Genomic DNA, 18480 nt, shown 5'->3' on the forward strand with positions numbered 1-18480 from the left:
CTGTTAAAGTCTTAAAAGTAAAGGTCAGTTAGGAGAGACTTGGGCAGTAAAGGGAAATTTAACACATTTATTAAGACCCAAAGTCTTAAACTACCTAGAAGAGGAATTTTGATCAGTTACTTAAAAAAAAAAAAAAAAAAAAAAAAAGACTTGATTCTTGCTGTCCTCCCTCTCTTGCCTCCTCTGTAAACCAGGACAGACTGTATGATACTTTCTGCTTCACTCTTGTCTGACTTTCTGTATTGCTAAACTGGATTGAAAAATTATAAATTTATAATTTGGTAAAGGATTTTTTGGGGTAGTAGGGCAGGTTCCATAGCAATATTGTATGTTGCAGTAGAACTGCAGAACATAGAGTTTTGTACAAGATGTCAGTGTTGAGAAGGATCTTACTGTCTCAGTACCTGCACTGAGATTCTGGTGCTCAAGCTATTAATTCTGTTTCTGCAGAACCTCCTAAAATATTCCCATCCAATGTCTCTATAATGTATTTTTTTATGATTTAAAGTGATAGATAAACTAGGCATAGGAAGAGACATGGTTTGCTTAGTGGTCCCCAATCAGCTATGAGTTCTGAAACTCTCGATCTGTCCCCTAATTTTACTACATCCTTTTTCTCTTAGAATAATAAAATACAAAATGTCCTCATGCCTGACAGCATTTTCAAGTAGTAATCTTTAATGCAAGATTAGAGATACGTATCTATAGATATAAAATTATCTAGATGTGTGTATTTCTTTTTGAATTATTTTCTATGCATATACCGAGTAGGTGTAGTTCTTCTTTTCTTGACAATTATCAGATGTGGAAAATGGGTTCAATCGAGATCTATTAAATCATAGTCACATTTGCCTTGTCCATACTGGAAATGAATAAAAATTCACTTTCTCCATTGTGTCTCAAAGGTAATAGAATTGAGGAATTTGGTTCCTGGATTGTCTCCATCTGCACAGACATTATAATACAATTCCCTTTAGTAGGAACTGAAAAGTTGATTATGTAACTGTATTCACAGAAAATGTTTTAGGCATTGCAGGCTTGTCTTTGTGTCCATACATCTTTGTGGACTTAACACATGAAAGTTCTTTCTTGGAATTGTCCCTTGGAGGAGCTTTTGTACTCTGTTAGCTCTGGTGTCTAAATTAACTCATAAAACTTCTCTCTTTACCCTTCTTCCGTATAAAAGTTATTTTTATAGTGTAATTGGGAGAACAGAATTTTCACTTTTCCTTAGGAAGGAATTTACTCTGCAGGTTTATTTTTGTGTGTAACTGCATCCCACAATTCATCTGATGTGAAATTGATTTCAAGTAATACACATGTAATTTCCTTCTTTATGTATTTTTTGTTGCATTTCTAGATATTCTAGAGAATTTCTCAAATCTGTCAGTTTCCGTCAGTTATCTTTTCCACTTGAAACCAATATACTTTATTCACTCATCTATTTAGAGCTTCCAAGGCCCTTATTTTTCTTTGCAATGTTTCCATGAATAGCATTATACCCACACAATTCTAGAAAATAAAAATACCAAATCTTTGCAGTTATTTCTGTGCAGATGTAAATTTAGTGTTATATCCTGAAATGAAATGATAATTTTAGACTTTCTGATTCCAAATTATTTCAGTAATGGAAACGTTACATAAATACTGGGCTTCTTAAGGCGATGTAAGCTGATGAGCGTAGCAGAGTTGAAATGCAGAATCTTAGACTTCTATTTGCTGCTTTTAAAATACTGTATGGTTCCACAACTCTGTGATACATGTTTTCCATGTCCAGATAAGTGATTGCACTTAATAAAACTTAAATGTAAAAATTAAATAGAATTATCCTTCCGTAATAGTGTTCCACAGATTTGCAACTCTACAGTCTGGGAATGTTTCAAAGTAACTCATATAGTGACTTCGTAATCTATTTTTCCATTACTATCAGATGGAACTTGTAGAAGAGAAAAACATAGTCAAGACTCAATCTCGACAACTGGAGAAGATAAAAAATGAGTGTGATAAATTGACAGAAGAATTAACCCAAAATGAAGAAGAAAATATAAAGCTCAGGCGGAAATGTGAGCTTGTAAAACAAGAACTGGAGAAAAAGGTAAACTTACCTGGTTTTAACCATGATCCGTCAGGCTCTCTACTGATAAATACCTAAAATAAATTATGAATTATAGAAATAGATGGTAAACTTAAAATACAAAAAATACATATACATATTAAAGAACACACACAATTACACTGTAGTATGCAGTTTCTATATAAATCAAACAAGGTAAAAGTGCTTTGGCCGGATTAGGAATTGTATACCCTGAAAGATTTGTTTATACTATTTAGGAGTGGAAATATAAGTCCTGTTGCCTGCCCTATTTCTACTATAGGTAACTAACAAATATTTAACCAAATGCTTCTAAATTTCTTCACATTTTCTTAAAGTTCCAGTGCAGTTATGAATAATTAAGGGCTAATTTGAAGTAGATAAGCAATGTAAGCCTGGTAAGAGAAATTCTAAATAATTTGATGAAAATTATTTAAACCACATCAGGTTTTTAAAGAAATTCACATCCGTTTCTTGTGCTAGCATCGTATTTCTAGAGATGGACTCTGTCGTCTAGCCTTCTGGTTGCCTAATGTTCTGGTTATTAATATTTACTATCAAATATTAATTCACAGTCTCACAACCTGGAGTTGTCAGCCTTTCTTTTCAAAAATCTGGCAATAAATACAGAGTTGCTGAATAATTTCATTTTGTAACTCCTCTTTCTGCTTTCTTGAGTTCTACTATTTTTCCATGATCGGTTCTACAGCATTGCTTTTGATTATGTTTGTTTTTTTTTTGTTAACATGGATGTATTTTACTTGGTGCTGGTTTTTATCTTAATTTTCTTTCTGCAACATCATGATTTCAGATAAGTATTTCAGCATATACTGACTGTCAGTCAGTATGCTGTGACTACTAACCCTGAGAGAAAAAAGTTGGGGTGGGTTTGGGGTTTTTTTGGTTTGTTGTGTTTTGCTGTGGATTTTTTGTGGGGGTGGAGAATTCCACTTGATTGCATTAATTGCTTAAGAGAACGTTTACTATGGTAGTTTTATCGTGGATTGTCAGAGGGTCTTAGGGTACAGAAATGGTAGTATCTCTTGAGAAATCTCATACTATCTGTTGTACTGGGGTATTGAAGAATATCTTCTCACAAGATAGTTTTGTTATATTAACTACACTGCATAATTTGATACATAACAAAGCTACTGCCCAGTTCAATTTTACAATATAAAGGAAGAGAATGTGAATTTATAAAAAATATAAAACATTTAATGGTCTTTCTGACATCGGATGGTAACATAAAATGCTTTCCTGAGTGCCAGTTACTGTCCTATGAGATACTCTTTGAATACTTTTCTTTTGAGAACACACTGACTGCCAGTACAGGTTTCCTTCAGGGATTTCATTTTGTGATGCCAAAGATTAGATGCCTATAACTCGTTCAGGGCAAAACATCATAAGGGGAATATTTGTTGTGAGCTCTCTTCTACTTGTGTAAAAGATTTATAATAGGATGTCTGGTTTTGACTCTGAAAATATGCTCTATGATTGTTGGATTTGAATTTGGTTAGCAGTTTCTTCATAACTGATTTACAGGAAAATGAGGAGAATCAGGAGAAGTTATGAGTAGTATTAGAAGGTATGATTTGCCATGGCAAGGAACTCGGTGCATGAGTGAGTATAGTGTGATTATAAGATAGAAAGATATATTGCTAATGATGTATGTTATCTTATTAATGAAATAATTTGTTTTGTTTTTCCTCTTTCACTCCAGGATAAACAAATCAGCAATGAAGAAGATCATTTGAGAAGGATGGATGAGGCCAGACTGCAGTTTAAGGATCAGCTGCGTCACTTAGAGATAGAACAGGAATCCATTCTCACCATGATAGGAAGTGAAATAGATGCTGCTTGTGAAGTTTTTTCTCGGGACTCCATGGAGAAATTCAAAGTAATTCTAAGTTTTAAGTATGCTGCAGATTTTGTTATTTTCTTAATGAATGTAGCAGAACTTGTATGCATTGTTGTCACTTAACTGCTATAGATAATTTATGGACAATAGGATTATGGATTTTAGCTGGTACAGATGCACATTTCTAGGTATTAGACTGGAATGCTGTAAAGATCTACCCCTGTGTTAATCATTATTGCTTTCTTTTGCCTTTTTTTTTTTTTTTTTTGGTTAGAAATTTTTTGTGTTTGCTTGTTTGAAGGGACCTTACATCAGCCAGAATGCCGAGGCAGGTTTTCCTAGGCCACCTCCTTAGTGGTGGGATGTCCTCAAGAATGACCTAAAAGGCTTTTAAAATTGGGGAAAAATTAAAGAAAGGTTTTATTATAAATTCATTTAGATGCTTTGTTTTTTAAGTAGAGAAGTAAATGCTAGAAAGAGTTCATAACCTCCTTGTTTGTGCAGGTCCTTGTGTTCACAAGATTCAAAGTTTCAGCAAACTTGTAGCTTGCTGTAACTTTTTTCCACTTTTTCTGTCCTTGTGTCCACAAGATTCAAAGTTTCAGCAAACTTGTAGTTCTCCTTTTGTTTGCTTGTTTGAAGGGACCTTACATCAGCCAGAATGCCGAGGCAGGTTTTCCTAGGCCACCTCCTTAGTGGTGGGATGTCCTCAAGAATGACCTAAAAGGCTTTTAAAATTGGGGAAAAATTAAAGAAAGGTTTTATTATAAATTCATTTAGATGCTTTGTTTTTTAAGTAGAGAAGTAAATGCTAGAAAGAGTTCATAACCTCCTTGTTTGTGGAGGTCCTTGTGTCCACAAGATTCAAAGTTTCAGCAAACTTGTAGCTTGCTGTAACTTTTTTCCACTTTTTCTTCTATTCCTGCAACTCTTGCCTTCCATGAGCATTTTGTCTGAGCACTCTTATTTGCTTCCCAGGGACAGATTCCTCTCTTCCTCCCTCCAGATGATTCTACATGGCTAATCCTCTTTAATTGACATTGTACACAGCTGAGAATAAAGAAAACAGTCAGACTCAGCTTGTGGCCATACTCACTGGCACTATTGGTACTTATATCACAAGTGCTTGATGGTGGTGGCTTTTTAGCCTTAGCTTTAACCATAAGGTACACTCATATTATGCTTTTTTTTTGTCTTCCTGTTTAAACAGAGCATACTTTCTACTCTACAATTCATGGTCACTTGGCTGGGTTGGGCTGCTTTTGAAATAGAAATTTTTCAGCATTGACACTGAATATTTTTATTTAAAATATTTTAAATATTTTTTTGTTTGTTTTATGTTCTATTTTAAGTTTATCTCCTCACCTGTTTTGTTTGAAGGTGTGGAGAGAAGTCACTTTGTTTAAGCCTTGTAGTATAATTGTTCCTTTTTCTCCACTTATCTGTGGAGTTGGGATGTTGCACACAGACAGATGAGAATTATAAGAAAATGTATTTGACAAACAAATTTTCTCCTCTGTTTGCTTATGGATAAGTCTTTTTTATTAAGTCTTTGTGATCTGCTATAGTTGCCAGATTCTTGATCGTCTAACCATTCCTTCTTGGACTTGCTTCCTAGTTCCTGCAGAATTTTGTCTTCTGGATAAAGTTTTGCTGATCCCTGTTTTCACAATTAACTGTTTATCACTGGCAAACTTAAAACAGATTTGAATCTGAATTTTTGACTAAACAGCTAATGTGAAATCAAATGTTACACAGTTTTGTGGTGCCTGGGCAATTTTTATTTTTTTTTAAAGAAAGGTTAGAAGTTTCCTTTGTTATATTGTTCCTCTGCCTAGTACTTTAGATATTGCCAAGGTTTCTAAAATGTTTCAGACAAGTTCTTTAATTCAAGAAGTTGCCACTGAGGTGAGTAATGAGTCATTTAATGGATAATTACTTGTATTCAGAGAACTTAAACACCAGGATTAATCTTCCCTAATGAAAGATGTACTGGGATTTTTATAATCATTGTATACTGGTGTTCTAAGCAGAGAATTCCACATGTATTGTTCAGATTTATTTTTCGAGGCAGTCTTTTGTTATAAGAAATCTAATGCTTGCAATAATTACACCAGTCATGCTTAAACTATAAATTGAATACTGCCTTCTTTCAATGTGGTTGCACAGAATGAGGTGCTTTTAGGCACCTTTGGTCTCAGTGTAGTTAATAAAATCCATATAAATACCTCTTAAAGAAATACGCTAGTTACAAAAATTACTGGACCGGGACTCAAAGTACATAACAACTCACTGAACTGCAAAATGTGGTAAATTAAAAACAAACAAACTAACAAAACCTTTAAATTAGAGAAAGGCACTATGTAGTAATCATGGGATTGGAGCCCATGAGATCCAGGATGAGCTGAACATAAGGTTAATAGTTTACTCGATTTTAAATAGAATTTCAGAGAGCCTTCTATTGGACTTTTTTTCTTCACCTCATGTATCAACTCATAAAGTGGGAGAAAAAAATCCATTATCACTACCTTTTTAATAAGTAATATAGAAAAAGTATATAGAACTAGCTTTAAAACAGGTTTAACATAGTTTAGCTAGAATACAGAAAAGACATATCACATTTTCTCATTGTATGAAGTATTAATGAAGAATTCCAGCATGTTTATTTTCTTTTTTCCCACTTAGTGAAGATTACAATTTTCTTTTTATGCCTATCAAATATTCAAGTGATTTGTCTTTTTAATGAAAACACTAAGACGATAATCTTGAAGCATAGTTTAAAGATTTTGGGGGTTTGTCCTTTTTTACTTTTTGATAAGACATTTATCCTGTTGCACATAGCATTTCTGTAGATGTAATGATAACAGTTCAGTGAGCAGCAACAACTGGTTCTGCTATTTGTCACTTCCGTGCAGCAGCTCTTGTTATGCAAAATGGAGGGAAAAACAGTTGAATGACTTTGAAATTATCTTTTCTTAAGAAATAGTAATTTTAAAGTAGTCTGTATTATTTGGAAACATGAGACTTTCAAAAAAGGACATGGTTTCAAACTGCGAATGTGGACCTTGGTGCGGAGAGATGTCTGGAGATGTTCAAAATGCATCATTGCAGTGATTCTTAGGAGAAAATTATACAGATTCAGAATACAACTTACTGTCGTTGCAACTTAGGTTGCACCTCTAAACAAAATTTGTATTGGTGAGTTTGCATGTGACTGATTTGTGTTTAAATGTGACTAATTTATGGTTAAATAGTTCTGTTAAACCATTTAGAGGTATTACAAGCTGGATTTTTAACAAAGAATATTTATTTGATTAATTTCCAATAAGCAGAAAAGACTCTTTTTCCTTTCTGTGTCTAATTCCTGGATTTATGCCTATTTCTTTCTCCCCTGCTATTCCACAGGCAGTATCACTTACACCAACGGTGCTGAATGATCCTCATCGCTGGTTAGCAGAAACAAAGGTAACAGTCAAACTTCCTGAAATTTTACTGAATAAGCTAATATTCAACATTTATAATCATTCATTTGAAAGTGTCTTTAAAAAGGCACTTAGGAGGAAAAGGAAAAATACAAAAACTTTTCTCTGGCAATAATTCTGATATTCCCAGGCTGTTATTTCAATCGATGGAATAATTTTCCAAGTTTTGTTATTAACAAGAAAATTCATGCTGTTTTTACAAAAAAGCAATTGAGGTATGATAGACTTTAGATCTGGTTCAATTCTTTTCAGACAAGAAAAGCATGAGAAAGTAGTCAGTGGCTCAAGTTTCTCTTTCAGGGTTATATCAAGGCACGAAATGACTTTAAATAAGGCTGTTATTTATTAAATCTAAAGGATATTAGATTGGATTCTTGGAAAATGAACTATTTTCCTTCCCCCTTTGAAGCTTTTGAATCCTATAATGTGGGTGCATGCATGCTTGAAAACTTCTTCAAAGTGATGAGTGGTAACTTATAACTCTTGCCTTTCATTTTCCAGCTTTCCTCCTGCTCCCCCAGCTCACACACATAAACATGTTTCTTATCCGATATCTTTCAAAAGGAGTATGTTTCTCATGATCAAAGTAGATAACGATAAACTGTAGAAGACATGCATTCTTTTTTTTTTTTTTTTTCTTGATGTAAAAAGGTCAAAGCCACAAGAGGACTTAAGGAAAAATTGCAACTGTTTGCATGTAAGATAATTTAAGGTTATTGATTATGTATGGTGTATGTGAGACTTGTAGACCAAGAAAGGCTGCCACTAGTGGTAGCAGAGATAAGATCAGAATCATAGAATCACAGACTACCAGAATCAAAGGAGAAGTGTTATACAGGAAGTATTTTCTCCATTTAAAAAAAAAATAAAAATCGACACTAACATATTATTAAAAAGACCTTTCAAAGAGCACTGAATAGTCATTTGCACACATTTTTCACCTAAGTTTGCTCAGCTAGTACAGGGAAGTCAAGAATTAATAACTACTTAGAATTCCCCCTTTTTTTTTTGCTTTCATTTTAAATAGGCAGTGTGAAAGTAATCTCTTTTACCACTTCCAGATTTATTATATTGACCATGACTTATCTATGAGCACTCTTTTATTTTTCCTCTGTATGAACCTTAAATATTAACTTTTACTGACCAGAAATGATTGATGTCACTTTTTTAGAATGGATAAATGCTTTAAATTCTGCCAACATAGAATAGAGAGATAAAGGTATTCTGAAAGGAAGGAGTATCTTTTGGTGTCTCTGTATAGTTATTCAATGTGAATTTCCATACATACTGTCAGAAATTCATGCTCCTGATTTAAAAGAAAAAAAACCCAACTGTGTATTGCTTCTTCACATACTATTATCAGCCAGCATGTATCTCTTCTGAGACTCTTTGAAGGTCAACAATAATATATCTGAATGTCCCCTTTTATTACTATTATGCGTTATTAGGTACAAATGAATAATCTGTGACTCCAAAGATAATTTTATCAGTTAACATTTATTTCTCCTATGTTCCTTAGAATCCTTTACTTTTTATTGCACCATATTTTTAATATAGACTAAGCTTCAGTGGCTGTGTGAGGAGGTGAAGGAGAGAGAAAGTAAGGAAAAAAAGCTGCGATGCTACTTACTGCAGAGCCGAGAACAGCTCAAGCACTTTACACAGATGAAGGAAACTGAACATCAGTCTCTCTATAAACAGATAAAAAAGCAAGAAAAACTGTTGGAAGAAGTTCACAGAGAAAAAAGAGGTATGTCGTTGGTTCCCTTTTTGTTAGTAAAAGGGATAAAGAATTTTAAAATGCTAGTAATTATAATTCCTATGACATATTCAGATGAATTTTATCAACTAGTTATTACAAACTTTAATTTGGTAACATGCTAGTGATAACCAAGGAAAAAGTTGAGGTATTGTTTTCCCTTGCTGACAAAAAAGGCAAATGTAATCAACTATATTTCAACCCAGTTCAATGGCTGACTAACACATGAATTTGCAACATGGGCAGTGGACAAAGAAGTTATTTTTCAACTGTACCATATGAGGCGTTCCATGACCCGGGTAAAGAGGAATTATACAAGAGTCTGAGGCAACATTGCAATGCTGGTTTTATCTGTCAAAAGGGAAGATCCCAAAGCAGTTCCAAGTTCTGTGCAGTTACTCCCTTTTGCTTAAATTGTATGTACAAAGAACTTTGGCAAATTTTTTTCCAGCCCTTCTTCCATATTGCAAAATGGAGTAAGACAAGCTTTGGTTCTACTTAAAATGAATGACATTAGATATGGAATATCACATAGACGTAGTTTTTTCCCCTCTTTCCCTGGAGTGTTGTGTGCCAGGCTTGGTGGTAGCATCAATACCATCCATGCTTGTCATGAAAGGAAAGTAGTAACTAGATCGTACTGAGTGGTGTAAGGTTTCATCTGTGTTCAAGCTCATGTGTTACTTGTAGATTAATTAAACACATTATTTCAATGAAGAGAATTTTAATTTTATATTTTATTACATTTTGGAACATGAACAATTTACAGCACATCTTTATTTTCATCCTTAAAATCAAATGTTTTTCTGCTGTCAGAAATCAATACTTTGATTGTTATGAACAACGTGAGAGTGGATCCTTGTTAAATCCAAACTTAAGTCAAGTGTAAAATTTTGGAGTGTAGGCTTGGTCTTGGTCAAGAAGAATCCATGAATATTGTTGATTTGAGTTGAGTCACAAACTCTTACTATCAGTTCATAATTTGTTTATGAAGTTTTATCTTCAAAGGTATATCTTATTTACTGTCATAACTGCTTTTGGAAGACAACTCTGTACCTTCGCCTTTCTGAAGAAGCTTCCTTTAATTTCCAAGAGGAGATTTTTATTAAGTGCTTGGAAAAATACTTAGAAATTGTGCACTATATACTGATCCATACATGAATAATATGAGCAAAACCAGAATTAATAGTTATCAATGCATACTCTCAAATGTGGAGAGAGATGGATTTCATGGGTGGACTGTTCGGTGGGTAAGGAATTGGTTGGGTGGTTGCATCCGGAGGGTGTGGTCAATATTTTGAGAATATTGCTCCTCCAATGCATGCACTCGTGTATACTTGCTTGCACTCCTGCTCTAAGGTACTGTCCCAGCAGAAGAACAAGTTTCTGAACACATCAGGAAAATGTGGATATCTAGGAATCTCACAGGTAGAGATAGAAGGAATGTGGTCAAAAAAAAAAGAGATTAAGCCAATGCATGAAAATGCTCACTGAGAAAATAGGCTAATTGGCACAGGGTCCAGGGATCAGAATTTCCGTATTGAAATAGATTCTTTAGTTCCACCTCTTTCATTTAAAATTTTGTTGGAGGACCTAAACCAAAGCTACTTGGTGAGGAGACTGTATTTTAACATGTAAATGCTGACCCTAACCTGACCTGTGGAGGAGGATAAAGTACTTCTACTGAAAGTTTGCATGTAGGTAAACTTTGAGAACTATTAACATGTCTTGAGGGTTGATATAGTCTATAAATATGGCTGACTTGTCATCTGGTTTGCATCTTTTCATGTAATGTGTTAGACTACTATTTGCATACCTCACTGTCTTGTGGTACAATCTTTCATTGTGTTCTGTTATCTCAGTTTATGGAGGAAGGTGTCATCTCTCAGGTTTTCTTTTCTTGTGTTTTCTTTAAAAACTTTGTTCTGGCCTTCATTCAAGATTCAATGCTGATAACGGTGGGCTAATTTTTTTGTCAGACAGAATAAGTACTCTCTTTAATCATTTTTTTAGTAGTGGTTTTGTGTTTAGATTGATGTAAACTCAGATCAGATGAGAGTAAACTTTTAAGTAAGTGTAGTTATAGCTTCTGGTAGCTGGCATAATTATTATTGAAAATGTTTTGTGAAATATTGTAACAAAAATAAAACAATAGCAAAGCAACAATAGCAGTAACAAATAAAGGCATTCTTCTAAATATTTTATAGAACAATGCCGGTTATTTGCTTTACAAGAATAGTAAGATCCTGTCAAGATTTCTTCCTCCACTTAAAAAGAACTTTGAAAGATCAAAGCATATTCTCTCTAAAGCTTGAATGTTTCTATTGTTATCCTTCATTTGTTTAAATGATAGCGCCGAGACTCTGATATATTAATAGTGTTTCAAGGTTCTTATATTTGAATAATTATCTACTAAGATGATCTCCCTGAGGCCTGATTTGACTTCTTTAATTTAAGTGCAAAGGAAAGAAAGGAACCCTTATTTAGTTTTCAATTCTATTGTACTTAGGCTTTGTGGAAAAATTTACAGCCTGCATTTAAATTTCAACCTGTAGGCAAATTTATCATGGGAAATTATTAAACTGAAAAGAGTGGTAAAAGTAATGCTATTCACTGAGCACAAAAAATAGTACATAATCTCATACCTTCTATTTATAAGGGCCATTCCTTTGTTCCCTACAAATATGCTCAGTTCCACTTGACATATTGCAATTTCTGTAATTCTAAGTGAATGAATCTTCTGTCTACTTCTAGAGGTAGATGCTCGTTAATAGTAGGTAAGAAAAAGGAAAAAACAGTTACATGGTTGCTAAAGTTTTCTATGCAATTCAAAACAGTAAACATGCTTTAAAATTCCACCAAATGCAGGATGAGAAATAGGATTTACGAAAAGATGGTAGGATGGCAACGATGCCAGGCCAGTGTCTGGTGTAAGGCCTGGGGTCGGGATACACGCACACGCTGAGAATCCAGAGCCTCATAAGCAGGAGGATAGCAGGAGATGAAGATAGGTAACTTTGCTGTTGGTGGATTTTCCCAAAACATCCTTCTTGCTGTCTTCATTTAAAAGCATTCATAGAAGATTAATTTATTTTTTATTTTTTAAAAAAATTATGATTTAAGCAACGGTAATAGAGCTTATTGTTTTGTAGGGAAATAAGGAGTCAGGAATGTTCATAGGTAACTATCAAACACCTTCTTGGCTGTTTACACTCCTCTTTTTTTTTTTTAATGAGATATACTTTGAAACCTGGTCATGTAAGGTGGTGGTGGGTTTTGCATGTGGGGTTTTTTTTCATGGGGTTTTTTTGCTGCTTGTTTTTTGGACACTGCCACAAAAATAGTATTGGACGAGGGAAGTAGGTACCTCCATTTGCAAAGCCTATTAATCATGTACACAACTAAGAATAGTCTTCATGTGTGCAAATTTATGATTCACTTCATCACATTCTAATTTGACTAGATCTGATAGTCAGCAGGCTTTGTGAATACAGATGAAGTTATCATGATTTGGCCCAGTACCAGTGCATTTATTTAACTCCAGCTGCTGTGGTGTCACAGGCCTTCCAGCAGTAGATCCTCCACTCTTAATAGTGTTCAAGACTTTAGAGTGAACCTTTCTTGAATGATTAATTAGAGACAGGGAAATATACTACAACTGAGATTTACTACAGGTGATCTGAGCCCAACTTCCTGGTATTTATTCATTTGATAAGATAGCTGGTACTTACCAAATAACTGATAGGTATCACAGAAGACATAGTATGGCTGTCATCTGTATAGCATTCAATATGGGACTATGTAGGAAATGACTAATGTAAATGTGGTGATTAAATATAATAACTATAAATTAGAGTAAGGAATGTGCTATTTTGAGTGACAAAGGGTTTATTTATTGAAAGGGATAGTTAGTCGTTCTGTAGATGACGTTCTGTAGAGTCACTTTACTTCATCAACTTTTTATACCAATTTTGAATTTGAAGCCAGAATCAGAAATTCATGGTAATGTTCACAAACATTGAACAAAATTTTGAGATCTTTTTAGTAATACACTAAGAAATAGTGAGGTTGACTTGGTATTCAATGCCATTTTCTTGTGTCATTGAATTAAATCACACCACATGTGAGAGTGTGTGCAACAATAATGGATTTACAGTCTACCTGTGAATTTAATTGGCTTGTTTCACAGTCATGTCAACATAGATTGTTCATTTTAATTTGAAGATTACGGCCTTCATTATACCAAATCAGGTACTTTTTGTAAGTTGGTAGAAGACCAAGTATATTTTATGAAGATTTTAGTAAGTGATCTCTGAAGCAAGGTACCCATTTATTTTAATTTTTTAATATTATTTTCTTGTTAGGTTCAGTTAGGATTGTTATTTATCTGCTGAGGAAAACATAGATTCGAAGAGCTTGTTACATTAAAGGATATACAAACTGTAAAACTTTGCTTTGGCAAGATCTTATTTTACAAATTATCTTCCTTTTTTTTAAAAAAAAAAGGTCCAATTTTTGTTTGAGGCAGGAACACTAAAGCAGAAAGTGGAAAATTTAAAATACAGAGGCAGTGCAGAACATTCAGTGCAAATACACCGGCACTGAGTTAATCTCTGTTGCTTAAACTGAGAAAAAGAGAAGTAGAAAATTAGGAAACAGTAAAAATCAAAATATTGCAAAATTATGAGCTATTATGTTTAATTTAATAGTTTAATTAATTAATTTAATAATATACTGTTTGAATATAACTTTAAGCCTTGTTCTGCCCTTTCAGCTTTGTGTCTTTCTTTCTCATTTGTTTTCTTTTTTTTCATATATTACCTCATATTGACCTTGTGTAACAACACAGTCCTTTCTGTGACAGCAAGAAACATTACAAGGTATTTTAAGGTCATCTCTTATTGAACAGTGAATGGGAACATCAAGTAGAGAAAAATCATTTTAAGTGTACAGAAAGGAAGGAATCTGTAGGGTTTCAGAGAAACTCTCCATAGTACTTGTTTTTGATGGTGAGCTTCAAAATGCGTGAAGTTGAAATATAATTACTATTCAAATAATTAATCTCTTCTTAATAGCGTTCTTGCCCTTTAAATAATGTTTGGTTTTTTTAAGGTGATGGGGGAAGGAGGAGGGTGGACTTCTAAGTTATTTTAAACTTTGCCAAAATGAGCCTGCATTCAGAGATTTAGAGGAATGGAAATAAGCCCAAATCATTTGGAAATCTTAACCAGTGTGGGGATTTTTTTAAATGGAAAACTGAAAATATCAGTCTGGAAATGCATTGCTCTAATTATCTAGTATTTTATGCAACTGCTTTTGCTTCCCATTATCTTTTTGTGCACTCATAAAAATATGGCTGCCATTGTGAAAAAGTGAAGGTAAGAGACGGGATCAAACTGTAGCTAAGATGTTTTTAAGATTTCCTTTGATACTTTTTTTCTTTCTTTCTGAACCACATACTTCAAATGCTTATCTGAATCTTAAGTACAGATTTATAGTTTAGAAAGCATTATGTGTCCTTTAAACATTAAATTGCTGAGTTTGTAGTGCACACTAACAGTGAGACTAAATTTATTAGTTTTACCTCTTGGTTTACCTACACATACTGGAAATAACGAAAGTAATTTGGGGAATGGGGATTTAACAAATATTAATTAATTAGAGTCGATTGTTTAATCTTTTCTTCTTGTGAATTATGACCTTTATGCCAATCTAAAGAGCTGGTGTTCTAAGAACTATTGAGTTGGTTTGGGGTTTTTTACAGCTGTTGAAAAGATGCTGTAGGAATGTATATAATCAGAGTTATACCATGACAGTGCTTTAACACTAGATAATAAATAGAATCTTGTAAGCATCTGTACAACTTTATCAGAACTCCTCGACTTAGCATGGAAAGTGGTGTCATGCTTTCAGGTTATATGGTGTTTCCATATCAAATCACTATTTACATGTTTACAACTATTTAAAAGCAAACAAACGAACGCCCCCCGCAGCCAAAACAAAACAAAAAACAAACCCACAAACAAACAAACAAAAGCAGCCAAAACAAAACAAAAAACAAACCTACAAACAAACAAACAAAAAACCCCACAGACACTTTCAAGCTTGTGTCTTGAATTTAATCTTTTCCTGAGAAGTATGTAACAGAAACATGCTATTTATCACTCACTCTTCATTAGGTAGAAATAACATTCCCAGGAAGCTCTTTAATATCTGATAAGATGTCTGTTTAAGTAAATAACATGCTGTCTTACAGGAAATGAAACTGAACCAAGAACTCTATGGTCTTCCCACCTATTGCCATAGTCAAAGTCATTTTAGTCTAACATACAGGTGAATCATGTTGGAATTTGAGGTGAAAAGTGAAAAGAAGCATACTCTCCAAGATTTTTAATATAATAAACCTCTTGAAATTGAAAAAGTATTTGAAATCTTGTATATTGCTATATTATATATTCACTATCTTTGAAAACTAGAGCTAATGTTATGGTTTTGCCTAGGATTTGTCAGGCTGTATTAGAAGAGGTATTTCAGTGTAGTTATCAGCCTTTATATTCTTTCAGCTGACCTGCTATTTTAAACCCTTTGTTTCCTAAAGCGAGTACTAGTGATATTGTGTATTTGAAGAATTGAAACCTAGGCTCTGTTTCACTACCTAAAAAATTCTCACTTTGAGAAGAGCCTCAGTTACTAGTAAAACCAATTCTTAATGTTGACTGTATACAACAAAATAGTTTTAATTACAGAATAGATGCTACAAGTGAATCCTTGACAAAAGGAAAACAAGCTGTTTTTCTATATAAATATTAAATTAACTAAGAGATTCAGTAATGTTTGCTTTGTTTTCCTTCCAGTGATTTAAATATGACGAATTGCTAGGTTCTTATCCATATAATGAACATATTACTCTGATTAGCATCTTCTAGGTAACAACTTGTTGTATGTGAAATTCGGCTTTTGTTTCCTTTACTGTTTTGAATGAGTCTCCTTGGTTTTGGTTTTACAAAATGGGAACTGTGATTGGTACTTTGAAATGCATTACAGATTTTGTAATTAAAAACATTTTAAGAATTTTACCTTTGGAGTCAAGCAAGGCAAGAAAATTAACTGTATAGTTCATACAGTATCGGTGATTAGAACAATAATCTAGACAGTGTTTTTTCCAAGTGACAAGTCTCTCTCTGCATTTTATTAAAATCCTCTTGTAATAATGGGTACTTATATTTGAATCTTCTTTTTTTGGGCAAAGTGAGTCAGTATTTTTCTTGTCTGGGTCTATTATGTCTTTAGGATAAGGTAATACCATAGTCTTGAGCATGAATTACATACTTTTGCCTATTTTATAAAGGACTCTAGTTGCAGGTTATTAAGCATCATTATTAAATGTTGGTGCTGTAAAATATTGTTTTCTTGCCGGACAGACACAATATCTGAGTCACAGAGATAATGTGCTAGCTCCTGGTCATGTAAAAAAAACACAGGAGAATTAAGGATAATGTTGGGTCTCCTAGTTCTCAGTCTAATTTCTTAATTCTAGACCAACTTTCTACTTTGAACATTGTTTTTTTAAATACATTCATATTGCAGTATTTATTTTCCAGTATTTGACCAGCACCTTTGTGCAACGTTAAATCTCTGTTTAACATAGAATATTTAAAACTAAAATTTATCCATCACATTAATGCCTGTTTCACAATTCTAACACTTCTAAGTGTGATTTTGTTGTAGGCTTTTTGTTTCTTTTTGTATATCTGGTAAACTGAGGTACCTACCACTTGAGAAAGAAACAAAGTAAAACACCAAGAAAACATATTCATTGAAATATATGTGTACTACATACGTACATACATACTGCATCAAGGTATGTTGCACATGCTTCAGCTGCTCGAACAAAGTTTGTCCGATTTAATTAGTTGATGACTCAGCCATAAAACACTGCTGTCTTTATTAATCGGAAGCTCTAGGAAGGAATAGCATTTGAATGTTGTTTCTATGGAAAAACATTTCCATTTACAAAATCAAATGACCAGACAGTATGCCATTAAGATACTGTATCAAATGGAAAATCTTAATGAAAGGAATTTTATTCTAATGCAATGTGCTTAGAATCCATGAAGTACATTTTCTATTAAGAAAAAGTTCAAAGGACAGAATTAACATAGCACAATCTTGAGTATAATGCAAAGATTCTATAAAATTGCCCAAAATATTGTTTTATAATTTCAGAATCAGAAACTGAAGAAGTGACTGTTTTAAAAAAATTGAATAGAAATATTTTGTTCCTCAGTATTAATGTGTGCTACGAAGAGCAGTAGCACTTCTTGTAAAGTTATTGTAGTTATGCCTTTGAAACACATAATTCAGCACAGTATTTTGGCTCCCATTACCTCATTAAGAAATGTTGTGACTTTCAAGGAGGTTGAGTTTAGAATCTTTCTTTCTCCATCTTGAGATGGGACAATGTCAAGGAGACAGTATCATGGGCAGTAACCACATAATGTGCAGTTAACAGAAAGGCTGAGTTTTGGTTCACTTCTTGGGGAAGGCACCGTGGTGGCTTTTAGCTCAAGCAATGATGTTTTCCAGAGACCTTGAGTGGAAGAGCCCTCCCTCAAAGTACTCCACTCCTAGGATGCTGTCAGTAAAAGTATGCTTTTTAATGTTTAGTTAATGCTTAGTGGTGAGATGTCTGAATAAGCATCCTATAAAAGAACTTGAGATCCAAAGTTCGTACTGCTTAGTCTGAATAGAATTTGATAGAATAGAATCATTATTCTGAATTTTGGCCATCTTTCTTCTCTTAGGTTGATTTTTCTTTTTCTTTTGAGGCATTCGTAAAGACTTAATAGATGCTGAAAAGTGATTTAAACAGTTTAATTTAATTTAAACAATTTAAAGAGTTTGTGCCTGGCTTTATTAACTCTTTACAGTCTCATTCCATATTAATTTCTTTTGTGAAGAGATTGTTAAGAACTGAAAATAATCTAAAAGAGTAGTTTTCAAATTCAAACAATTTTGAAAGACAAAAGTTTAACTTTTTTTGCTTACAGAGCAATGAAGCAAGTTTAATGCTCGATTTACAGGAAAAAATGTAGGTAATACTTCAGAATATATAGACTCCATTATTGAATTTGTATACCAGTATATCAGTCTGATGCTGTCAATCCACATAAGCATTTAATTGCATGAAGAACTGTTAAACTGCGTAGTTTCATTTAGGTCTCTGTCTTTCTATTTTGAGATGTTGAACACAACTAAAGGTACATTAGCAAATGCATATGTAGAATCC

The 18480-nt window shown here is 33.5% G+C and overlaps 1 protein-coding gene across 1 annotated transcript in view; it reads left to right on the plus strand.

The window, feature by feature from the left end:
• Positions 1 to 18480, plus strand: part of CEP128 (centrosomal protein 128kDa) — a 110016-nt gene that overhangs the window by 48164 nt on the left and 43372 nt on the right. The window contains exons 14-17 of the mRNA XM_014941668.1: positions 1931 to 2095; positions 3813 to 3989; positions 7356 to 7415; positions 8990 to 9182. Of these exons, the coding sequence (XP_014797154.1) occupies positions 1931 to 2095; positions 3813 to 3989; positions 7356 to 7415; positions 8990 to 9182 (595 nt within the window). The remainder of the gene's footprint in view (positions 1 to 1930; positions 2096 to 3812; positions 3990 to 7355; positions 7416 to 8989; positions 9183 to 18480) is intronic.

This window comes from Calidris pugnax, unplaced genomic scaffold (assembly GCF_001431845.1).
Source record: "Calidris pugnax isolate Ruff unplaced genomic scaffold, ASM143184v1 scaffold56, whole genome shotgun sequence".
Lineage (NCBI taxonomy): Eukaryota > Metazoa > Chordata > Aves > Charadriiformes > Scolopacidae > Calidris > Calidris pugnax.